Below are 22,858 nucleotides of genomic sequence, written 5' to 3' on the forward strand. Positions count from 1 at the left end.
GAAGTTAAAATGAAATAAAATAAAAGTTTTAAAACTTTATTTTTTCTAAGTCCTGTTTGCAATTTTCAACGTGAACTTTCTAGTAGACATTGATCATATATAGAATTATATAGTTGATTTTTGAACAACTATGGTTCTGCCATTCTTTAAAATGCAAATTCTTTATGAGTGTGTGTGTATATGTATACATGTGTGTATATATATTTGAGTGTGTATATATATGTGTGTGTATATATATATGTACATGTATGTGTGTGTGTGCATATATATATATATATATAATGCTCTTGGTCTTCTGTTTGAGAAGGAGGAGGGGGAGGAGTGGTTGTTCTTGCAATCTCAGAGGTAGCTAGGTGGAAGAGAATCTGTACAAATGAACACATGAAGTTCTCATTTGTAAGTGTGAGTTAAATAATTGTACACCTGGACATAGAAGTGGAATGACAGACACTAGAGATCTGGAAGAGTGAGAGGGTGGGAGGGGCAAAGAATAAACAATGGTTCAGATATCCGGATTCCTTGATCCCAAATGGTGTACAATTATTTCCCTTTAATTTGTGTCCATTTACCAGCAAGTTTGAGAGGAGTGAGCCAAGCTCAGAAAGGCATTCAGCCCTAAAATCAGATGTGCATGATAATGGGAAGAAGTACCCTCTCTCTTTCTCAGAACAAATCCAAGCTTCCTTTATACCCCTTACCCACGGGAAAGTTATCTTCCAAAATGTATTTCTGCTGGAGGCAAAACGTTTTATATTTTATGAAAAACAAACTTGTAACTTGGTAAAACTGAGAAATTAATATTGGAAAAACAGCAGGGCACTCTCTTTGGGACATATTCTTTGAGACACTTCAGCAGCATATACCGCTTGTAATTGGTCCTGAGAAAATCCAGACAGCATAAACTTGAGAATGTTCATGAGGAATAGAAAAATACACATTTACTCACATATTTTACATTAAAGTTTATCAAGGGTAGAAATTCAAAAATCTGTTTTACTATGAATGTTCACATGAAAGTACAGACATTCACCTACATTTTCCTGAAATTATTTAAAAATTAATTTCTCATTGGTAACAGAAACTTCCAAACATCTCCATTTTACAAGTCTCATTATCCATATTTTCTCTAAAATATTCAGAAGTAGAAAACAAAAATATAGATTAAAATAGCTCATATTTTTCAAATTTAAAATAATTGCTCGGTAACTGGGAAGAAAGGTTTACACAAATTGGAAATTCTGTATGTATATAGAAATTAATAAGATGAGAAAATTATGCCAAATAATAGGGGCTTCAATAAGTTCATGCAAAATAACAATTATGAAAAAACTATGCATGAACTTTTAGCTTTTGCCTCAAAACACACATATACTAGTTTATTTGAACTTTTTTTCTTTTTTGAGACAGGGTTTCACTCCCCTCACCGAGGTTGCAGTGCAGTGGAGCAATCTTGGCTCAAAGTAACCTCTGCTTCACAGGCTGAAGTGATTCTCCTGCCTCAGCCTTCCAAGTAGCTGGGACCTTGCCCAGCTAATTTTTGTGTTTTTTGTGGAGGCTAATTTTTGTATTTTCTGTCAAGGCAGGGTTTTGCCTTGTTGCCCAACCTTCCAAAGTGCAGGGATTACAGGCGTGAGCCACCATGCCTGTCCCTGTTTTAACATATCTGAACAGGATTTAAAACATCAGTCTGAAAAGAGCCACATGAATTCTGCCAAACTTGAATTCTGCCAAACCTGAAACAAGAACAAACATCAAATTTATGGTGAAGCTGGGGTACCAAAAACGGTGAAATAAATTATTCTTTATGAAAAGTCTATGGGAAAACTGACCTGAAGGATCAGTCATTTACAAACAGATACCTTATTCTAAGAAGAGATAAGACAATGTTGAAGATGAAGCCCACAGAGGAGGGGCATCCATTCCAATTTTTGAGAGAAAAAAAATTGTTTCTATGCCCTAATTGAGGAGGACTGACAATTAACAAGAGATATTATAGCCAACACCACAGACATATCAATTGGTTCAGCTTACACAATACTGACTATAACGTGAAAGTTGAGAAACTTTACATTTGATGAGTCCCGAATACCTTTGTGCCTAGATCAGCTGTGGACAAAAGCAGAGCTATTAGTGACTATTTTGAACAAGCAGAATCATGATCCTGAAGCATTATTTTGAAGAATTATAACAGGGAGTGAAACTGGCTTTATCAATAGGATCCTGAAGGCAAAGCACAATTAAAGCAATGACTACCAAGAGGTAGAAGTGGCCCAGTCAAAGCAAAAGGAAACTTCTCAAAAGCAAAAGCCAGGAGGTTCTGGGGATGCTCAAGGCATTTTGCTTGTTGACGTTCTGTAGGATCAAAGCACCATAGTATCTGCTTAGTAGGAGAGTTCTTAGAGAAAATTAGCAAATACTTTTGCAGAAAAGTGCCCTGTAAAACTTCACCAGAGTCCCTCTGCACCACAACAACACTTCTGTTCCTTCCTCTCGTCAAACACTGGTAATTTTGCAAGAGTTTTCATGGGAAATTATTAGAAATCAACATTACAGTCCTGATTTGGTTTCTTCTGACCTTATTTTTTCTAATCTTAAAATAACTGTAAAGGGCACCCATTTTTCTTTAGTTAATAGTAGAAGACTGCATTGACATGGCTAAATTCCCATGACCCTCAGTTCTTTAGCAATGGACTGAATGGTGGGGATAATCCCTTAATACAGTGTCTTGACCTCAGTAGAGATTATATTGAGAAATAAAGTTGATATTTATATTTTTATTTTTAATTCCATTTTTCACTGACATTTTAAAATCTCTTCATAATTCACATTTGTCTCAAAGGTATTTAAATTTAGAAATCATATCAAGTAAAGGTGGTGCCACGATGGCCGAATAGAAACAGCTCCAGGCTCCAGCTGCCAGCATGAGCAACACAGAAGATGGGTGATTTCTGTATATCCAACCGAGGTACCAGGTTCATCTCACTGGGGCATGTTGAACAGTTGGTGCAGGACAGTGGGTGCAGCCCAACGAGTGAGAGTTGAAGCAGGGCAAGGCATCGCCTCACGTAGGAAGTGCAAGGGGGAAGGGAATTCCTTTTCCTAGCCAAGGGAAACCGTGACACACAACACCTGGAAAATTGGGTCACTTCCACCCAATACTGTGCTTTACCAAGGGTCTTCACAAATGGCACACCAGGAGATTATATCCCACACCCGGCACGACGGTCCCAAGCCCACAGAGCCTCCCTCATTGCTAGCACAGCAGTCTGAGATCTAACTGCAAAGTGGCAGCAAGGCTGGGGGAGGGGTGCCTGCCATTGCTGAGGCTTAAGTAGGTAAACAAAGCAGCCAGGAAGCTCGAACTGGGTGGAGCCCACTGCAGCTCAAGGAGGCCTGCCTGCCTCTGTAGACTCCACCTCTGGGGACAGGGCATAGCTAAACAAAAAGCAGCAGAAACCTCTGCAGATGTAAATGTCCCTGTCTGACAGCTTTGAAGAGAGTAGTGATTCTCCCAGCATGGAGGTTGGAATCTGAGAACTGACAGACTGCCTGCTCAAGTGGGTCCCTGATCCCCGAGTAGCCTAAATGGACAGCCTAACTGGGAGTAGCCTAACTGGAGTGGACCTCAAGCAAACTCCAACAGACCTGCAGCTGAGGGTCCTGACTGTTAGAAGGAAAACTAACAAACAGAAAGGACATACACACCAAAATCTCATCCATACGTCACCATCATCAAAGACCAAAGGTAGATAAAACCACAAAGATGGGGAAAAAGCAGTGCAGAAAAGCTCAAAATTCAAAAAATCAGAGCACCTCTCCCCCTCCAAAGGAATGCAGCTCCTCGCCAGCAACAGAACAAAGCTGGAAGGAGAATGACTTTGACAAGTTGAGAGAAGAAGGCTTCAGTTGATCAAACTTCTCAGAGCTAAAGGAGGAACTACGAACCCAGCACAAAGAAACTAAAAACCTTGAAAAAAGATTTGATGAATGGATAACTAGAATAACTGATGCAGAGAAGTCCATAAACAACCTGATAGAGATGAAAACCATGACACGAGAACTACATGACAAATGTACAAGCTTCGGTAACCAACTCGATCAACTGGAAGAAAGAGTATCAGAGATTGAAGATCAAATGAATGAAATGAAGTGAGAAGAGAAGTTTAGAGAAGAAAGAGTAAAAAGAAATGAACAAAGCCTCCAAGAAATATGGGATTATGTGAAAAGACCAAATCTACATCTGATTGGTGTACTTGAAAGTGACGGGGAGAATGGAACGAAGTTGGAAAACACTCTGTAGGATATCATCCAGGAGAACTTCCCCAACCTAGCAAGGCAGGCCAACATTCAAAGTCAGGAAATACAGAGGACGCTACAAAGATACTCCTCAAGAAGAGCAACTTCAAAACACATAATTGTCAGATTCACCAAAGTTGAAATGAAGGAAAAAATCTTAAGGGCAGCTAGAGAGAAAGGTCACGTTACCCACAAAGAGAAACTCATCAGACTAACATCAGATCTCTTGGCAGAAACTCTACAAGCCAGAAGAGAGTGGGGGCCAATATTCAACATTCTTAAAGAATTTTCAAACCAGAATTTCATATCCAGCCAACTAAGTTTCATAAGTGAAGGAGAAATAAATTCCTTTACAGACAAGCAAATGCTGAGAGATTCTGTCACCACCAGGCCTGCCCTACAAGAGTTCCTGAAGGAAGTACTAAATATAGAAAGGAACAACCAGTAATAGCCATTGCAAAAACATGCCAAAATGTAAAGACCATCAATGCTAGGAAAAAACTGCATCAACTAGTGAGCAAAATAATCAGCTAACATCATAATGACAGGATCAAGTTCACACATAACAATATTAACCTTAAATGTAAATAGGTTAAATGCTCCAATTAAAAGACACAGACTGGCAAATTGGATAAAGAGTCAAGACCCATCAGTTTGCTGTATTCAGGAGACCCATCTCACGTGCAGAGACACACATAGGCTCAAAATAAAGGGATGGAGGAAGATCTACCAAGCAAATGAAAAACAAAAAACGGCAGGGGTTGCAATCCTAGTCTCTGATAAAACAGGCATTAAACCACAAAGATCAAAAGAGACAAGGAAAGTCATTACATAATGATAAAGGGATCAATTCAGCAAGAAGAGTTAACTATCCTAAATATATATGCACCCAATACAGGAGCATCCGGATTCATAAGACAAGTCCTTAGAGACTTACAAAGAGACTTAGACTCCCACACAATAATAGTGGGAGAATTTAACACCCCACTGTCAACACTGGACAGATCAACGAGACAGAAAGTTAACAAGGATATCCAGGAATTGAACTCAACTCTGCTCCAAGCGGACCTAATAGACATCTACAGAACTCTTAACCCCAAATCAACCGAATATACATTCTTCTCAGCACCACATTGCACTTATTCCAAAATTGACCACATAGTTGGAAGCAAACCACCCCTCAGCAAGTGTAAAAGAACAGAAATTATAACAAACAGTCTCTCAGACCACAGTGCAATCAAACTAGAACTCAGGATTAAGAAACTCAATCAAAACCACTCAACTACATGGAAACTGAACAACTTGCTCTTGAATGACTACTGGGTACATAAAGAAATGAAGGCAGAAATAAAGATGTTCTTTGAAACCAAAGCAAACAAAGATACAACATACCAGAATCTCTGGGACACATTTAAAGCAGTGTGTAGAGGGAAATTTATAGCACTATATTCTCACAAGAGAAAGCAGGAAAGATCTAAAATTGACACCCTAACATCACAATTAAAAGAACTAGAGAAACAAGAGCAAACACATTCAAAAGCCAACAGAAGGCAAGAAATAACTAAGATCAGAGCAGAACTGAAGGAGAGACACAAAAAACCCTTCAAAAAATCAATGTATCCAGAAGCCAGTTTTTTTTGAAAATATCAACAAAATTAATGGGCCACTAGCAAGACTAATAAAGAAGAAAAGAGAGAAGAATCAAATAGATGCAACAAAAAATGATAAAGGGGATATCACCACCGACCCCACAGAAATACAAACTACCATAAGAAAATACTATAAACACCTCTATGCAAATAAACTAGAAAACTTAGAAGAAATGGATGAATTCCTGGACAAATACACTCTCCCAAGACTAAACCAGGAGGAAGTGGAATCCCTGAAGAGAACAATAGCAGGCTCTGAAATTTAAGCAATAATTAATAGCCTACTAACTAAAAAAAGTCCAGGACCAGACAGATTCACATCTGAATTCTACCAGAGGTACAAAGAGGAGCTGGTACCATTCCTTCTGAAACTATTCCAATCAATAGAAAAAGAGGGAATCCTCCCTAACTCATTTTATGAGGCCAACATCATCCTGATACCAAAGCCTGGCAGAGACACACCAAAACAAGAGAATTTTAGACCAATATCCCTGATGAACATCCATGCAAAAGTCCTCAATAAAATACTGGCAAACCGAATCCAGCAGCACATCGAAAATCTTACCCACCATGATCAAGTGGGCTTCATCCCTGGGATGCAAGGCTGGTTCAACATATGTAAATCAATAAACGTAATCCAGCATATAAACAGAACCAAAGACAAAAACCACATGATTATCTCAATAGATGCAGAAAAGGCCTTTGACAAAATTCAATAACCCTTCATGCTAAAAACTCTCAATAAATTCGGTATTGATGGAATGTACCTCAAAATAATAAGAGCTATTTATGACAAACCCACAGCCAGTATCATACTGAATGGGCAAAAACTGGAGGCATTCTGCTTAAAAACTGGCACAAGACAGGGATGCCCTCTCTCATCACTCCTATTCAACATAGTGTTGGAAGTTCTGGCCATGGCAATCAGGCAAGAGAAAGAAAGAAAGGGTATTTGATTAGGAAAAGAGGAAGTCAAATTGTCCCTGTTTGCAGATGACATGACTGTCTATTTAGAAAACCCCATCATCTGAGCCCAAAATCTCCTCAAACTGATAAGCAACTTTAGCAAAGTCTCAGGATACAAAATTAATATGCAAAAATCACAAGCATTCCTACACACCAATAACAGACAAACAGAGAGCCAAATCATGAATGAACTCCCATTCACAATTGCTTCAAAGAGAATAAAATACCTAGGAATCCAACTTACAACAGATGTGAAGGACCTCTTCAAAGAGAACTACAAACCGCTGCTCCATGAAATAAAGGAGGACACAAACAAATGGAAGAACATTCCATGCTCATGAACAGGAAGAATCAATATCGTGAAAATGGCCATACTGCTCAAGGTCATTTATAGATTCAATGCCATCCCCATTAAGCTACCAATGACTTTCTTCACAGAATTGGAAAAAACTACTTTAAAGTTCATATGGAACCAAAAAAGAGCCCACATTGCCAAGACAATCCTGAGTCAAAAGAACAAAGCTGGAGGCATCACGCTATCTGACTTCAAACTATACTGCAAATCTACAGTAACCAAAACAGCATGGTACTGGTATGAAAACAGAACTCTAGACTAATGGAACAGAACAGAGCCCTCAGAAATAATACCACACATCTACAACCATCTGATCTTTGACAAACCTGACAAAAACAAGAAATGGGGAAAACATTCCCTATTTAATAAATGCTCCTGGGAAAACTGGCTAGCCATAAATATAAAGCTGAAACTGGATCCCTTCCTTACTCCTTACACAAAAATTAATTCAAGATGGATTAGAGACTTAAATGTTAGACCTAAAGCCATAAAATCCCTAGAAGAAAACCTAGGCGATACCACTCAGGACATAGGCATGGGCAAGAACTTCGTGTCTAAAACACCAAAAGCAATGGCAACAAAAGCCAAAATTGATAAATAGGATGTAATTAAACTAAAGAGCTTCTGCACAGCAAAAGAAACTACCATCAGAGTGAACAGGCAACCTACAGAATGGGAGAAAATTTTGGCAATCTACTCATCTGACAAAGGGATAATATCCAGAACCTACAAAGAACTCAAACAAATTTACAAGAAAAAAACAAACAAACCCATCAAAAAGTGGGCAAAGAATGAGAACAGACACTTCTCAAAAGAAGACATTTATGCAACCAACAGACACATGAAAAAATGCTCATCATCACTGGCCATCAGAGAAATGCAAATCAAAACCACAATAAGATACCATCTCACACCAGTTAGAATGGCAGTCATTAAAAAGTCAGGAAACAACAGGTGCTGGAGAGGATGTGGAGAAATAGGAACACTTTTACACTGTTAGAGGGATTGTAAGCTAGTTCAACCACTGTGGAAGACAGTGTGGCGATTCCTCAAGGATGTAGACCTAGAAATATCACTTGACCCAGCCATCCTATTACTGGGTATATCCCCAAAGGATTATAAATCATGCTGCTATAAAGACACATGCACACGTATGTTTACTGTAGCACTATTCACAATAGCAAAGACTTGGAACCAACCCAAATGTCCATCAATGACAGACTAGATTAAGAAAATGTGGCACATATACACCATGGAATATTATGCAGCCATAAAAAAGGATGAGTTCGCGTCCTTTGTAGGGACATGGATGCAGCTGGAAACCATCATTCTCAGCAAACTATCACAAGAACAGAAAACCAAACACCGCATGTTCTCACTCATAGGTGGTAACTGAACAATGAGATCACTTGGACACAGTAAGGGCAACATCACACACTGGGGCCTGATGTGCGGTGGGGGGAGGGACAGCATTAGGAGATATACCTAATGTAAATCATGAGTTAATGGGTACAGCACACCAACATGGCACATGTATACATATGTAACAAACCTACACGTTGTGCACATGTACCCTAGAACATAAAGTATAATTTTAAAAATCATATCATGTGTGAAATAAAGAAAATTATATAGAGGGAGAACAGAATCTATAAATATGCATGTTTGTGTACATACATCCATATACATACATATGTGTGTGCATGCAGTAATTTTATTCTCCTAAAACAATGCCTCTGCCTTCCACCCTCACTGTACATGTCCTAGTCCTGTGATGTCCCTGGAACTGAGCACCTGATTTCCTTTTCTGCCTCCCACATGAACAGGGAATAGAAATGGAAACTACACTCTGTGGTTACTGTTGTGAAAATCCATGTTCCCCACCGGCTAGTTTGGCATCTTACATTCCAGTTCCCATTGTAAAAAAAAAAAAAAAAAAAAAAAAAAAAAGCAAGCAACAAACAAAAACTACAAAAGAAAAAATGAAATATTTGAAAGTCCAGAGCCACAGAGGTTCCGGATTCACCCACCACCCACAGTGACCTCCGCCGCCCTCCAGACCTGAGGGCAGTTGTGCCTGAACAGCCTGCCTCTTCACCATCCATGAAAAGAGGTGACCTTAAACTTCAATAGCTTTTACTCTGTTCAAAAGGAACCAGGTTAACATTCAAAGTCAGTGGTCTGACAATTCTAAGCTTTGGCCAGAAAGTATTGGAAACATTTAACGTGCAGTGGATGAAGCAGCCTGGCCCCACTGCCCTAGGCCCCTCCAGAACTTGCAGTTTTTTCTGACCCAGAAGTGGATTTCACTGATGGAAAAGAAGTTCAGTATTTCTGGTCCAGCCCAGTAAGCTGCTCCCGTCGCCCAGCGTTCCACACCCCTGCAGACGTCACAAACCCTACTCCCGCTAACCTGACAAGGGAGCTATGCATCGCCTGGAGACGGTCCTTGGCCTGCAACCCCGTGATGGGGTCCAGGGTCTGTGTCCATTTCTGGTTAAAATTGCTCTAAGGCTGGTCGCTGTCTTGGCCTTCCCTGCTTCCTCTCTGTTCACTTCTCCCCTCCTCACCCCATATGAAGCTTTTACTCAGGAGATGGATTATCGCCCCTCTTGGAACATCAAGGACACCACCAGGACACCACACTGTCTCCTTGACCCTGGGATTCTGCAGACCTCAGTCTTCTCCTGAGGTCCCCTCACTCCCTACCTCATTTTTTCCATCCTTCTTGGGTCTGGGTCTGCTACACCTCCGACTAACTGTTCACAGTCACATACAGAGGCAGCCCCCTTCATCCTTGGGCTCTGACCACAGTTCACCTGCTGCAGGACACTCAGTGGCTTTCAGTAGTTCATCCAGACATCCAGTTGGAAGTGGGATTTCCTGGAAGGAAAGCAGGACCCCAGAATTACACTGAATTCTAACACAAGAGCCCAGATTCCCCTTCTGCATGGGACGTTAAGCTGCAAACACTACATAGGCACTTAATGCTCAGCTGCCCTTTTAACATCTGGTCCAGTTGTGTCCCCCCTCCTTGGAATATGTCAGAAAATATATTTCCACCTAGAGTTGTTGAAACGCATCATCCTATGTGATTCCAGACCATCAGGGGGTGCAATGGGTCCTCACCAGAACTTCCACTCTGCTTGGAAGACTTAGAAAACCCTGAGGCTGCTCAGAGGATCAGATTCCCATTTCTGTGTTTCAGAAAAACTTCAGTCTTCCCCGGACAAGTGAGGAGATGGAAAATGTCTAGTCTCTGGCACATCTTTTGCAAGCAATGGTGGCTCCCAGGAATCAAAACTATCAATGAATATTTTTTTTGAGACTCTGGTCAAAAGAAGAGTCATTCTGCAATTTCAGGTAGGATGGAGTGGTTCTGTGGCTCCTGAGGTGATTTTGAAAAGATCTTGACTCTCACAAGGACCATGGAGGACATTTCTGGCATTTCCAGACCAGGAGGAGTGACTGATGGACCTCCAGTGTTACTAGGAAAACTTTTTGTTGGACAGCTTTGCTTTGGCTTTCAGGCCTTCACATAGGTTGCTTAGATCATAGAAGTGCTTCTGCATTTCCGCATAGGCTCAGGATGCCTTCTCAAGTCGTCCCTGCAATTACGAGACAGTTTCTGTCTCCAGAGGTCACTTAGAATAACACAAGAGGCTTCAGCTTCAAAGGGACACCAGATAATATAGCCACAGTTCAGCCAAGATTACCTGTGTTTACACACCTGTAAAGTAACACTCCTAGTTACCTCTATTAACTTGGACATCTTTCATGAATAGAGAAACTCTAGTGATTGTCGTATAACAGCTGCCACAAAAATTAACCAATAAAAATAAATCATACATGAAAAATAATTATTAATTATGATAATGAATGCAATGACCTCAATGGTAAGAAATTTAATACTGGTGACAATATGAACATAAGGATACAAAAATCAATGTGGAGATTCTCCTAAATATATGAAAAGTTCACAAATTGGGTCCTCCTTGTGTCATTTGGAGCCAGAGTCAAAGAATTTCACTATGAAACGTGTTCCATGATGGCAAACATGAGAAACAGGAGGTGAAAGGAAAGCAAGCCACATGAGAGCGTGGGCTAATAGCACCACTTGTGTGCAAACCTCTCTAGTCAAGGACTACAGGCCAGAGGTGAAGAGAGTTTGGCTTGTGTCTTGCCTACCACTGGGCACACAAAAGCTTTCAGTAGTGCAACCAGATGACTGGTTTGGCCTGGCTCCCTGCAAAGAAGACATGTATCTGATCCCCACCACCCTATCAGTCCTGGAACTCAGAATCCTACATGCAGTAAACATGAAGCTCCAACTCCATAGCTGCCTTCACCTCCTTACTGTCCTTCTCCATCTGGTGTTTGAGGTGCTCTCCAGCTCTGGACTTCTTGGCTCCCCTACCTTTACCAAGTGAAGTCAGGATGTATCACTCTCAGTGTTCTCCTGCCAGTCCAAGGTGAAACTCACCAATACAGGCATACCCTGGATGGACTTCTTTGGAATATTTAGAAAACAATGAGCTTGCTCGGGGGGTGGTGTGAGCTCTAGGAGGAGAGTGACAGTCTCCCATGGAAACCGGAGAGGACTTAGAATATTCCCAGAGGCCTAAGCAGTCCAATCTGCCCTGGAAACATCAGGAATGATATACTTGGTCTTCCTGAGGTTCCAAACTTTTTCTAAATAAACTCAGAGGTTACAGAACCATTTTTCTCTCGGGAACTGAAGTGGAGTTATTTGCCTTCTGCCAGCATCTCACTTTTTTTGTTTTCTAAGGTAGCTTTTGAGCCCAGTAGATATTCCTTGTATGTGATTTACACAGCGAGCTTCCTAGAATGCCCATGCGTCTGGATGCTTTCTGCATTCACTCAGGTATTCACAAAATGCTGCAGTTCTACTGAAAATCTATGAGATGACCATTTGATCACCCGAGCAACTTTAGAATATGTCTTCTATGGAAGCCCTGGAGCCTCCCTTCTGGTATTTCATCCATTGCTGGTACTGAGTACCCAGGGTGAAACCCTCCATCAGACATTGTCAGCAATTCCAGTATGGAGATGGCACTTACGTGATGGGGCTCAAGAATGAGATGGTAGAGGCAGTACCAGAGGAGAAATATGGCGGCCACCCTACTAGCTGCTCGGGGAGCCGGGCCGGCACCGGCTTGGGGGCCGGAGGCCTTCACTCCAGACTGGGAAAGCCGAGAAGTCTCCACTGGGACTACTATTATGGCCGTGCAATTTGATGGGGGCGTGGTTCTGGGGGCAGACTCCAGAACAACCACTGGGTCCTACATCGCCAATCGAGTGACTGACAAGCTGACTCCTATTCACGACCACATTTTCTGCTGTCGCTCAGGCTCAGCTGCTGATACCCAGGCAGTAGCTGATGCTGTCACTTACCAGCTTGGTTTCCACAGCATTGAACTGAATGAGCCTCCACTGGTCCACACAGCAGCCAGCCTCTTTAAGGAGATGTGTTACCGATACCGAGAAGACCTGATGGCGGGAATCATCATCGCAGGCTGGGACCCTCAAGAAGGAGGGCAGGTGTACTCAGTGCCTATGGGGGGTATGATGGTAAGGCAGTCCTTTGCCATTGGAGGCTCTGGGAGCTCCTACATCTATGGCTATGTGGATGCTACCTACCGGGAAGGCATGACCAAGGAGGAGTGTCTACAATTCACTGCCAATGCTCTCGCTTTGGCCATGGAGCGGGATGGCTCCAGTGGAGGAGTGATCCGCCTGGCAGCCATTGCAGAGTCAGGGGTAGAGCGGCAAGTACTTTTGGGACACCAGATACCCAAATTCGCCATTGCCACTTTACCGCCCCCCTGAATCCTGGGATTCTAGTATGCAATAAGAGATACCCCGTACTAATGCAAAATTTAATAAAGTTTGTCACAGAGAATCTTTAAAAAAAAAAAAAAAAAGAATGAGATGGTAGAAGACCAGCCAGGAAGTGAAGTCTCAGTAGGCTTGGGGGCTTAATGTTCGATGCACACCAGACTTCTGAGACTCAGGAAGCGGGTGTGGATCTGTCTGCCCAGTGCTTCTCATCTACAGCCTGGACCAGCCATTTCTTGGGGTGAACTACTGAAAGCTTTTGTGTGACCTGTGTCAGGCAGAACTCTGGCCAGACCCTTTTCCATAGTCCATTTGTAATGTATTTCCACATGACACAGGCACCTCCACTTTTGCCCAAGCCCTCATGTGGCTCAGAATTATTCTCCCTACTGCCACTCTTCTTTGTCATCACAGAAGATATTTCAAGATGCAGCCCCAAGCCTCTCCCTGTAATCAAAAACATGAGGGCTCATATGGGAACAATGTCACAGGCTTATAGGAATATGTTCTTTAATATCCACTTTTTTATTATTCTCTTCATTGAAATGACATTTATATTATCACCATTATGATTGTTATTAATGTTATTATTATATGAGTACAGTTTTTTATAATGGATATATCTGTGGTAGTTATTATACAATGTTGAATAATTTTTTTTATGTTCTGAAGACTGTTGAATTTGCTGAAGATGATTAAAAGACAACCTTAAAACATACATACCACCGCAACCCCAAGATTCCTACTGTACTACCTGGCGTCCTGTAGAAGAATGGGCTCCCCAGTTTTTTTTTTTTTTTTCAGGCAGGTACCTATTCATACCAGCATAGGAGACTGATGAAGTGCACCCTGATCTTGCCATGGGCTCAGAAAGAATTCATACATTTGCTTTACGTGCTAGCAACTCTGTGTGTAGGCCTGTGAGCCCTAGAAGGCACTTTCTTTCACCAACTAGTCCACCTAAAAGTTTTCTAAGTCAAATTCCCCCTCCATGCTTGGATAGGTCATGAATGGCTTTCTGTAACCCACCTAAGATGAAGAGATACTGCTAAACCAGGTTTATGACCAAGAAACTTTTACCTGGAGTGGCAGGAGAGGGACTACCTGTTCACCAGAGTCTCTGCAACATTTTCTTTCTCTTCTTTTTTTTTTTTTTTTTTTTTGCGATAGAGTCTCGCACTGTCGCCCAGACTGCAGTCCAGTGGAACAATCTTGACTCACTGCAACCTCCGACTTCAGGTTCAAACCATTCTTCCGCCTCAGCCTCCTAAGTAGCTGGGTTACACGTGCATGCCACCCCACCAGCTTAATTTTTGTATTTTTAGTAGAGACGGGGTTTCAGGCTGGTCTCAAACTCCTGACCTCAAGATCTGCCCGCCTCGGCCTCCCAAAGTGCTGGTATTATGGGCATGAGCCACAGTGCCCAGCCTCTGCAACATTTTCTAAGTCAGTACAGTAGTTCTTTGAACCACCTTTTCAGTCAAAGAACTCATGAAAAAGTCCTCCAAGAACTTGTGACCTTCTGGAAATTGTCTAAATCTCTACAGTGTCCAGAGTCATCCAGAGCTGTATTGCAAACCACTGACTGGGTTCCACCACTATCAAAGCAAATGCAAAATATGCCATGCCCACTAAAAAAAATCCAGAAGCCATGGTATTTAGCTCTTTCCATCTTTCTTGCCTCCTGCAGGTGGGAGAGTACTGAGTATGATGCCCTCCTACAGCCTCTGGAGGACATACCAGTGCCTAGAGGTACCAGTAGAGAGGGGCCATGAAAGAACAGATGACAGCCAGGTGGCTGGCAATGACATTGTCCTGGGGTTTATTGCTTGTCATGAACTCTGCCACTGGGCAACATGTCTGGGTCTGGACCCGTGCCTTCTCTGGATCCCTGCCCCATCAGCCAGTTATCTTATCTCCTGAAAGCTGGTAGGTGTTGGTCAGCATGGTGTTGCAGGACCAGGGTTTTATTAACATTCACTCTTAGGCTGAAACACCACAAGTTAACACAGGAGTCCCCAGGTGTGCACATGCCAACCTCCAGATTGTTTTTCTTCTCATTCTAGATATTCATCCTTGCTTTCTGGGACTCGAAATAACCCTACACCACCAAATCTTTATGCCTATTATCCACTTAGGGAAAGCTTGTATGTCCCAAGTCCATAGGGTTAGTATTATTATCAGTATTATTACCACTAGCACCAGTATCATGATGATCATCATTCCTGTTAATATTCATCAATATTTTTATTACTACCATTGTTAATACGGATTTTTCATTATTGTACAGCAAGGAATATAGTTTATCCATTCACAAATGGTGTCCAGTACTAAAGATGACTACAAGGCATGCTCTGCAGACATATACACACACAGCTGTCCTGGAGACCCAGCTTTGCCACCAATTGCTCTTTCATAAGATGAGCTCCCCCAACACCCACCAGTTTTTCAGGACTCGACCTGAGCTGGTTGGGCTAGACCTGGAAAAGTTTCCTATTCTCAGCTGTACCAGGAAAAATTTTAAGGACTCTTCAGAGGCCCAGTAATAGCTTTTGGCAGCTTCCAAAACGAGGGAGGGTTTCTTGGCCATTCAGAGCCATTCAAATATTCTAAGTAAACTCAAGGAACCAGAAACCCCACTTGCAGTCATGAAATACCAGTGAATGGCCTCTGTGAGTCTCTTCAAGTTTTTCAAAGATAACCACCTGGAAAGACTGGCCAGGAAGTCACCCAAGCTCATCCCTCTGCAGGATGTTCTATGTCAGCCAGGGACCCAGTGAATTGCCATTGAACAGAAGGGAGGAACAGAGACAGCATGCTTGAGCTTCTGGAAACATTCTAAGTGCCCTTGTTGGCCGAGAAAAGACTGGTGCTGCCATACGAGGCACAGATATGGCAACTTATCCACTCTAGGAACCACACAAGGTTTAAAGGCTCCCAGGAAGTCCAGGAAGGGCAAACATGGCCTTTTAGAGCCATCAGATTTTATTCTAAGTCTACGTGGGAGACAGTGCACTTGGCTTCATAAAAACACCAGTGGAGGTGCTATCACTTGCCCAAGTATCCGGTCTTTTCCACCTCATCTCAGAGCCAGGCAGCCACCATTTCCCAAAGCTGCTGTGCAATGAAACGGGAATATTCTAGGTGCTCTCCTGTGCCCACGAAATTCTGTGGCTGCACTAAAGGCAGGAGTTGTCCTCCGGAATGCTCTTCAGGAATCTGACAACACTAGTCAAGATTAAAGAAGTTCGATTCAACGTCATACAAAACCAATCACCAAAAAAAAAAAAAGTGAGACAAAATGATGAACACATCTGCTAATAATCATGAATGACAATAACAACAATGATGATCTTAGTGATAATGCCACCAACGCCGTTAATGGCAGTAACAATAAACCTGAGGTAATGGGTGTTGGGGTCCCGATTCACCGATGTGAAGGATGGCGCCAATTTCTGGCCTTACAGAAATAAAGGAAAAGTAAACACCTGAAGGAGGAGGAGGTGAACCTGGATAGAGCTCCCGCCGGCCTCTGGGCGCTCCTTGGTGGAAGGAGAGGGACTTGGTCCTGAGCCTGCCCAGGATCCACCCGCACCAGAGCCCGAGAGTCCCAGTTCCGGGATGGGCTCAGTCCCACCCCAAGCCAGACGCCCCGGAGACCCGGAGCCCGGGTCCTCCAGCCCTCGCTGCCGCCGCTCCTCGCGGAGCCCGGGCCCCCCACGCCACCTCAGCCTCAGCGCGGCCATGCGAGGGCAGCGCCAAGGATGCTCTGGGCCCAGCGGGGACATCCGGCCCCAACGGGATACCGATGCCCTCAGGGCGCGGAACAGCGGGGTCTGCGCAGGGCCCGCCATCTTGGGCCTAGCAAAAAGAGCGGCCTCTTCAACGACCCCACCCGGAACCTCCCCGGAGGCCCCAGCACGAAAGCCAGGGTGGCGGCGCCTCCATCACGCTGAGTAAAGAAAACTCAGGTCTTCCGTGGAGACCCGACTCACCACGGGAAGGAGACGGCGCATGCGCCCTGCATGGCCGGACCGATGGGTTTCATTGCCCTCTGCCGGCCATGAGGTGGCAGCACAGGATGTTTGGCCTTTGCTGCTTAGCCGTGGACCTTAGTCTGAATCACTCAAATTCAGGTGTGGATTATTCAGTACCTTTCCTTTGGAAGATCAAATGGAAATTGAGTACGATATCTTGTGCTTTAATTAAAGAAGATGGGAATAAAGAAACAAATTTGAAAGTTAGTATGCAAAACTCGATTGATTCCCTCTATGTGAAGGGAAGAAGAGCTTGAATAAGAGAAGCATTCTGTGTCATGCTTTAATGCTGGAGATCTGCCACCATGCGTTTGTCAAATCCGTAGAATTTCACAGCACAAATAGTACATCTTAATGTGGCTCAGGACTACATATAATGTCAGCCATAGTTTGAGGGTAAATTACATATTTAATTAAATAGATTAAACAATAAATAATGTTATGAGCTCTGCCTGGACACAATCCTTGCCTCTCCAACCAGTTTGCCAAGGGCTCGAATTTCTTGCTCTTTATCCTCACACTTGACATAAACCCTGGCTGCAGAGTAAAATCAATCACCTGTGGAGATTTTTTAATATAATGATGTGTCCATTTCAACCATGGATAAGGCCATTTAGCCTTAGTAAGGCCTATCGTATTAAGATTGTGCCTGTTTTGCAAAATTTCAAGTCATCATCCCACTTGTTATTCAGGAAACATTTTCTCTTGAGTTTTAGGTTCAGTACTGAGGCTCCTTGATGGACAATACATTTTACAATTCTGAGGACAAGGCAGAGGAGGCCCCCTCTGTGAGAACTTTCATTTTGCTTCTAGAAAAGTACATTGAATCAAATATAGGAAAGGCTTGCATGGTGGCTGACGGGTTCGGCTGTTTTATCATGCTGGTGTTTTATCTTCTGGACAGAAGTAAAAGGAACACAGCTGTGTCTGTCTCTGTGTAATAACTCAGGACTTACCTGAATAAACTTTGGCGTGTCATGAGATGAACTGCTACCTCCACTTAGAGAGGTTTCAGGGACAAAATTTCAAGAGATTTCTGAGGGATGGAAGAGTAGGGCTGCCTTATTCTCTGATCCCAGGTAACTACTCAGAGACAGAGGCAAGTGCTGGGGACACCCAAATGCATATACTAGGTGTCTTTGATACAGCCTCCATTTCCTTGCTAAATCTATGCAACGACACACTGAGAAATCTGACAAGTGGGGCTGAAGATCCCCGATGTGTCCGTTCCAGGGTTGGATGGAAACAACTGGTTTTAGTGGACACTGAAGTAAAGGGAGGTGAGCTGTGAGGAAAGAGCTGTTGAAGACTGAGGAGACTCAGAAGTTGGGCTGGAATCTCCACCCATAAGCCAAGGAGTGCAGATGCAAATCGATTTGTTAGGGCTGCGAAAATGAAAGAAGGACTTCACCAACACACTACGTTTTTTCAACAACCGATTGTATTCTTTCAATATTTGTAAGTATTGATCTTTTGGAAATGTTTAATGAGATTTCTTATATAATTCTGCATTCAATTTATGCCCAGGTCACTTTGCTATTATACATTTATGTGCTGCATTTTTATGAATAGACATTTTCTCAAATTTCTGAATTATTTTGCTAAACTATGTGTTAAGAGTTTTTTCTAGAGGTCCCCCTTCTTTTTTTTTTTTTTTTTTTTTTAGGAGAACCAATGTCTTATTTTTATTACATAGACATCATTTCTTTTTTTTTATTTTTTATTTTTTATTATACTTTAAGTTCTAGGGTACATGTGCATAACGTTTATATCACGTATAACTCCCCAATGCAATCCCTCCCTCCTCCCCCCTCCCCCTGATAGGCCCCAGTGTGTGATGTTCCCCTTCCCGAGTCCAAGTGATCTCATTGTTCAGTTCCCACCTATGAGTGAGAACATGCGGTGTTTGGTTTTCTCTTCTTGTGATAGTTTGCTAAGAATGATGGTTTCCAGCTGCATCCATGTCCCTACAAAGGACGCAAACTCATCCTTTTTGATGGCTGCATAGTATTCCATGGTGTATGTGTGCCACATTTTCTTAATCCAGTCTGTCACAGATGGACATTTGGGTTGATTCCAAGTCTTTGCTATTGTGAATAGTGCCGCAATAAACATACGTGTGCATGTGTCTTTGTAGTAGAGTAATTTATAATCCTTTGGGTATATACCCAGTAGTGGGATGGCTGGGTCATATGGTACATCTAGTTCTAGATCCTTGAGGAATCGCCATACTGTTTTCCATAATGGTTGAACTAGTTTACAATCCCACCAACAGTGTAAAAGTGTTCCTATTTCTCCACATCCTCTCCAACATCTATTGTTTCCTGACTTCTTAATGATTGCCATTCTAACTGGTGTGAGATGGTATCTCATTGTGGTTTTGATTTGCATTTCTCTGATGGCCAGTGATGACGAGCATTTTTTCATGTGTCTGTTGGCTGTATGGATGTCTTCTTTTGAGAAATGTCTGTTCATATCCTTTCCCCACTTTTTGATGGGGTTGTTTGTTTTTTCTTGTATATTTGTTTGAGTTCTTTGTAGATTCTGGATATTAGCCCTTTGTCAGATGAGTTGCAAAATTTTTCTCCCATTCTGTAGGTTGCCTGTTCACTCTGATGGTAGTTTCTTTTGCTGTGCAAAAGCTCTTTAGTTTAATTACATCCCATTTGTCAATTTTGGCTTTTGCTGCCTTTGCTTTTGGTGTTTTAGACATGAAGTCCTTGCCCATGCCTATGTCCTGAATGGTACTACCTAGATTTTCTTCTAGGGTTTTTATGGTATTAGGTCTAACATTTAAGTCTCTGATCCATCTTGAATTAATTTTCGTATAAGGGGTAAGGAAAGGATCCAGTTTCAGCTTTCTACTTATGGCTAGCCAATTTTCCCAGCACCATTTATGAAATAGGGAATCCTTTCCCCATTTCTTGTTTTTATTGGAGCATTTAGTCCATTTACATTTAAGGTTAATATTGTTATGTGTGAACTTGATTCTGTCATTATGATATTAACTGGTTATTTTGCTCATTAGTTGATGCAGTTTCTTCCTAGCCTCGATGGTCTTTACATTTTGGCATGTTTTTGCAATGGCTGGTACCGGCTGTTCCTTTCCATGTTTAGGGCTTCCTTCAGGGTCTCTTGTAAGGCAGGCCTGGTGGTGACAAAATCTCTAAGCATTTGCTTATCTGTAAAGGATTTTATTTCTCCTTCACTGATGAAACTTCGTTTGGCTGGATATGAAATTCTGGGTTGAAAATTCTTTTCTTTAAGAACGTTGAATATTGGCCCCCACTCTCTTCTGGCTTGTAGAGTTTCTGACGAGAGATCTGCTGTTAGTCTGATGGGCTTCCCTTTGTGGGTAACCCGACCTTTCTCTCTGGCTGCCCTTAAGATTTTTTCCTTCATTTCAACTTTGGTGAATCTGGCAATTATGTGTCTTGGAGTTGCTCTTCTGGAGGAGTATCTTTGTGGCGTTCTCTGTATTTCCTGAATTTGAATGTTGGCCTGCCCTACTAGGTTGGGGAAGTTCTCCTGGATGATATCCTGAAGAGTGTTTTCCAACTTGGTTCCATTTTCCTCCTCACTTTCAGGCACCCCAATCAGACGTAGATTTGGTCTTTTTACATAATCCCATACTTCTTGCAGGCTTTGTTCATTTCTTTTTCTTCTTTTTTCTTTTGGTTTCTCTTCTCGCTTCATTTCATTCATTTGATCCTCAATCGCTGATACTCTTTCTTCCAGTTGATCGAGTCGGTTACTGAAGCTTGTGCATTGTCACGTATTTCTCGTGTCATGGTTTTCATCTCTGTCATTTCGTTTATGATCTTCTCTGCATTAATTAGTCTAGCTGTCAATTCTTCCACTCTTTTTTCAAGATTTTTAGTTTCTTTGCGCTGGGTACGTAATTCCTCCTTTAGCTCTGAGAAGTTTGATGGGCTGAAGCCTTCTTCTCTCATCTCGTCAAAGTCATTCTCTGACCAGCTTTGATCCGTTGCTGGCGATGGGCTGCGCTCCTTTGCAGGGGGAGATGCGCTCTTATTTTTTGAATTTCCAGCTTTTCTGCCCTGCTTCTTCCCCATCTTTGTGGTTTTATCTGTCTCTGGTCTTTGATGACGGTGACGTACTGATGGGGTTTTGGTGTAGGTGTCCTTCCTGTTTGATAGTTTTCCGTCTGACAGTCAGAAGGACTGTCTGTTGGTCTGTTGGAGATTGCTTGAGGTCCACTCCAGACCCTGTTTGCCTGGGTATCAGCAGCAGAGGTTGCCAAAGATAGAATATTGCTGAGCAGCGAGTGTGCCTGTCTGATTCTTCCTTTGGAAGTTTCCTCTCGGGGATGACTCCACCCTGTGAGGTGTGGGGTGTCAGACTGTCCCTAGTGGGGGATGTCTCCCAGCTAGGCTACTCAGGGGTCAGGGACCCACCTGAGCAGGCAGTCTGTCCGTTCTCGGATCTCAACCTCCGCGTTGGGAGATCCACGGCTCTCCCCAAAGCTGTCAGACAGAGTCGTTCGCCTCTGCACCAGCCCCCGCTGCTTTCCCTATTGGACCTCAGCTGTGGGCTGTCCCCAGAGGTGGAGTCTACAGAGACAGGTAGGTTTCCTTGAGCTGCTGTGAGCTCCACCCAGTTCGAGCTTCCCAGCGGCTTTGTTTACCTACTTAAGCCTCAGCAATGGCGGGCGCCCCTCCCCCAGCCTCGCTGCTGCCTTGCGGATAGATCGCTGCAGACTGCTGTGTTAGCAGTGAGGGAGGCTCCGTGGGCGTGGGACCCTCCCGGCCAGGTGTGGGATATATTCTCCTGGTGTGCCTGTTTCCTTAAAGCGCAGTATTGGGGTGGGAGTTACGCGATTTTCCAGGTGTTATGTGTCTCAGTTTCCCTGGCTAGGAAAGCGGATTTCCTTCCCCCTTGCGCTTCCAGGTGAGGCGATGCCTCGCCCTGCTTCAGCTCACGCTGGTCAGGCTGCAGCAGCTGACCAGCACCAATTGTCTGGCACTCCCTAGAGAGAGGACCCCAGTACCTCAGTTGAAAATGCAGAAATCACCGGTCTTCTGTGTTACTCGCGCTGGGAGTTGGAGACTGGAGCTGTTCCTATTCGGCCATCTTGCTCCGCCCCCCGAGGTCCCCCTTCTTGACTCACTTTTCTGATGAGAAATCTATCAGGTTTCTCCACAGTGATTTTCAAGTTTGATAGCTCCTCAATGTGAGAAACTTAGTGTCAACTAAGAAATGAATTACCACTAAAGAATCTTCTCCTTTCAAGATGCTAACCGTGTTTTGTCCAGTGTGAAATCTCACATGTGCCACAAGTGTTACTCTGTGAAGAAAGGATTTCTCATGATTTTTCAAGGCATAACTTCTCCAGTAAGAAGTGTTTGGTATTCCAAGAGAATTCATTGCCCTTGGAAAGACTTTCCCTTCTTATTTAGCTTATAAAGGATTTCCTCTCTTATTTTCCATTTTAGCAGCATTTTATCACTGTGTTTTCTTGTGATCAAGCCTAGTGCTTGGCTGAATGTTTATTCACAGAAAATACAATTAAAGGGCTCATCCAAGTAAAGTTTTCTTACGTTATTTGACAACAAATTGCACATAAAAACATTTTCACACTGAACGCAGAGCTGGAGATTCTCTACCTGAAATCCCACACATTTTAAGTTATTAAAACTGTTGCTGAAGACTTTTAGTTTATTATGTTGACAGTT

General features: G+C 42.8%; 1 protein-coding gene across 1 annotated transcript; it reads left to right on the forward strand.

Moving 5' to 3' along the window:
* The first annotated feature begins 12,367 nt into the window (after positions 1-12,367).
* Positions 12,368-13,211, forward strand: LOC117082220 (proteasome subunit beta type-6-like). Its single transcript, XM_033208868.1, has one exon. It carries the CDS (start codon positions 12,397-12,399, stop codon positions 13,114-13,116), a length of 720 nt encoding a protein of 239 aa, XP_033064759.1. The 5' UTR covers positions 12,368-12,396; the 3' UTR covers positions 13,117-13,211.
* The last annotated feature ends 9,647 nt before the right edge of the window (positions 13,212-22,858 follow it).

The sequence above is a fragment of the Trachypithecus francoisi genome, unplaced genomic scaffold (genome assembly GCF_009764315.1).
Source record: "Trachypithecus francoisi isolate TF-2019V2 unplaced genomic scaffold, Tfra_2.0 Lachesis_group9, whole genome shotgun sequence".
NCBI classification, from domain to species: domain Eukaryota; kingdom Metazoa; phylum Chordata; class Mammalia; order Primates; family Cercopithecidae; genus Trachypithecus; species Trachypithecus francoisi.

Bases quoted from the DNA above. Each gene is read 5' to 3' on its own strand.
- LOC117082220 (XM_033208868.1), top strand. From the start codon at position 12,397: ATGGCGGCCACCCTACTAGCTGCTCGGGGAGCCGGGCCGGCACCGGCT.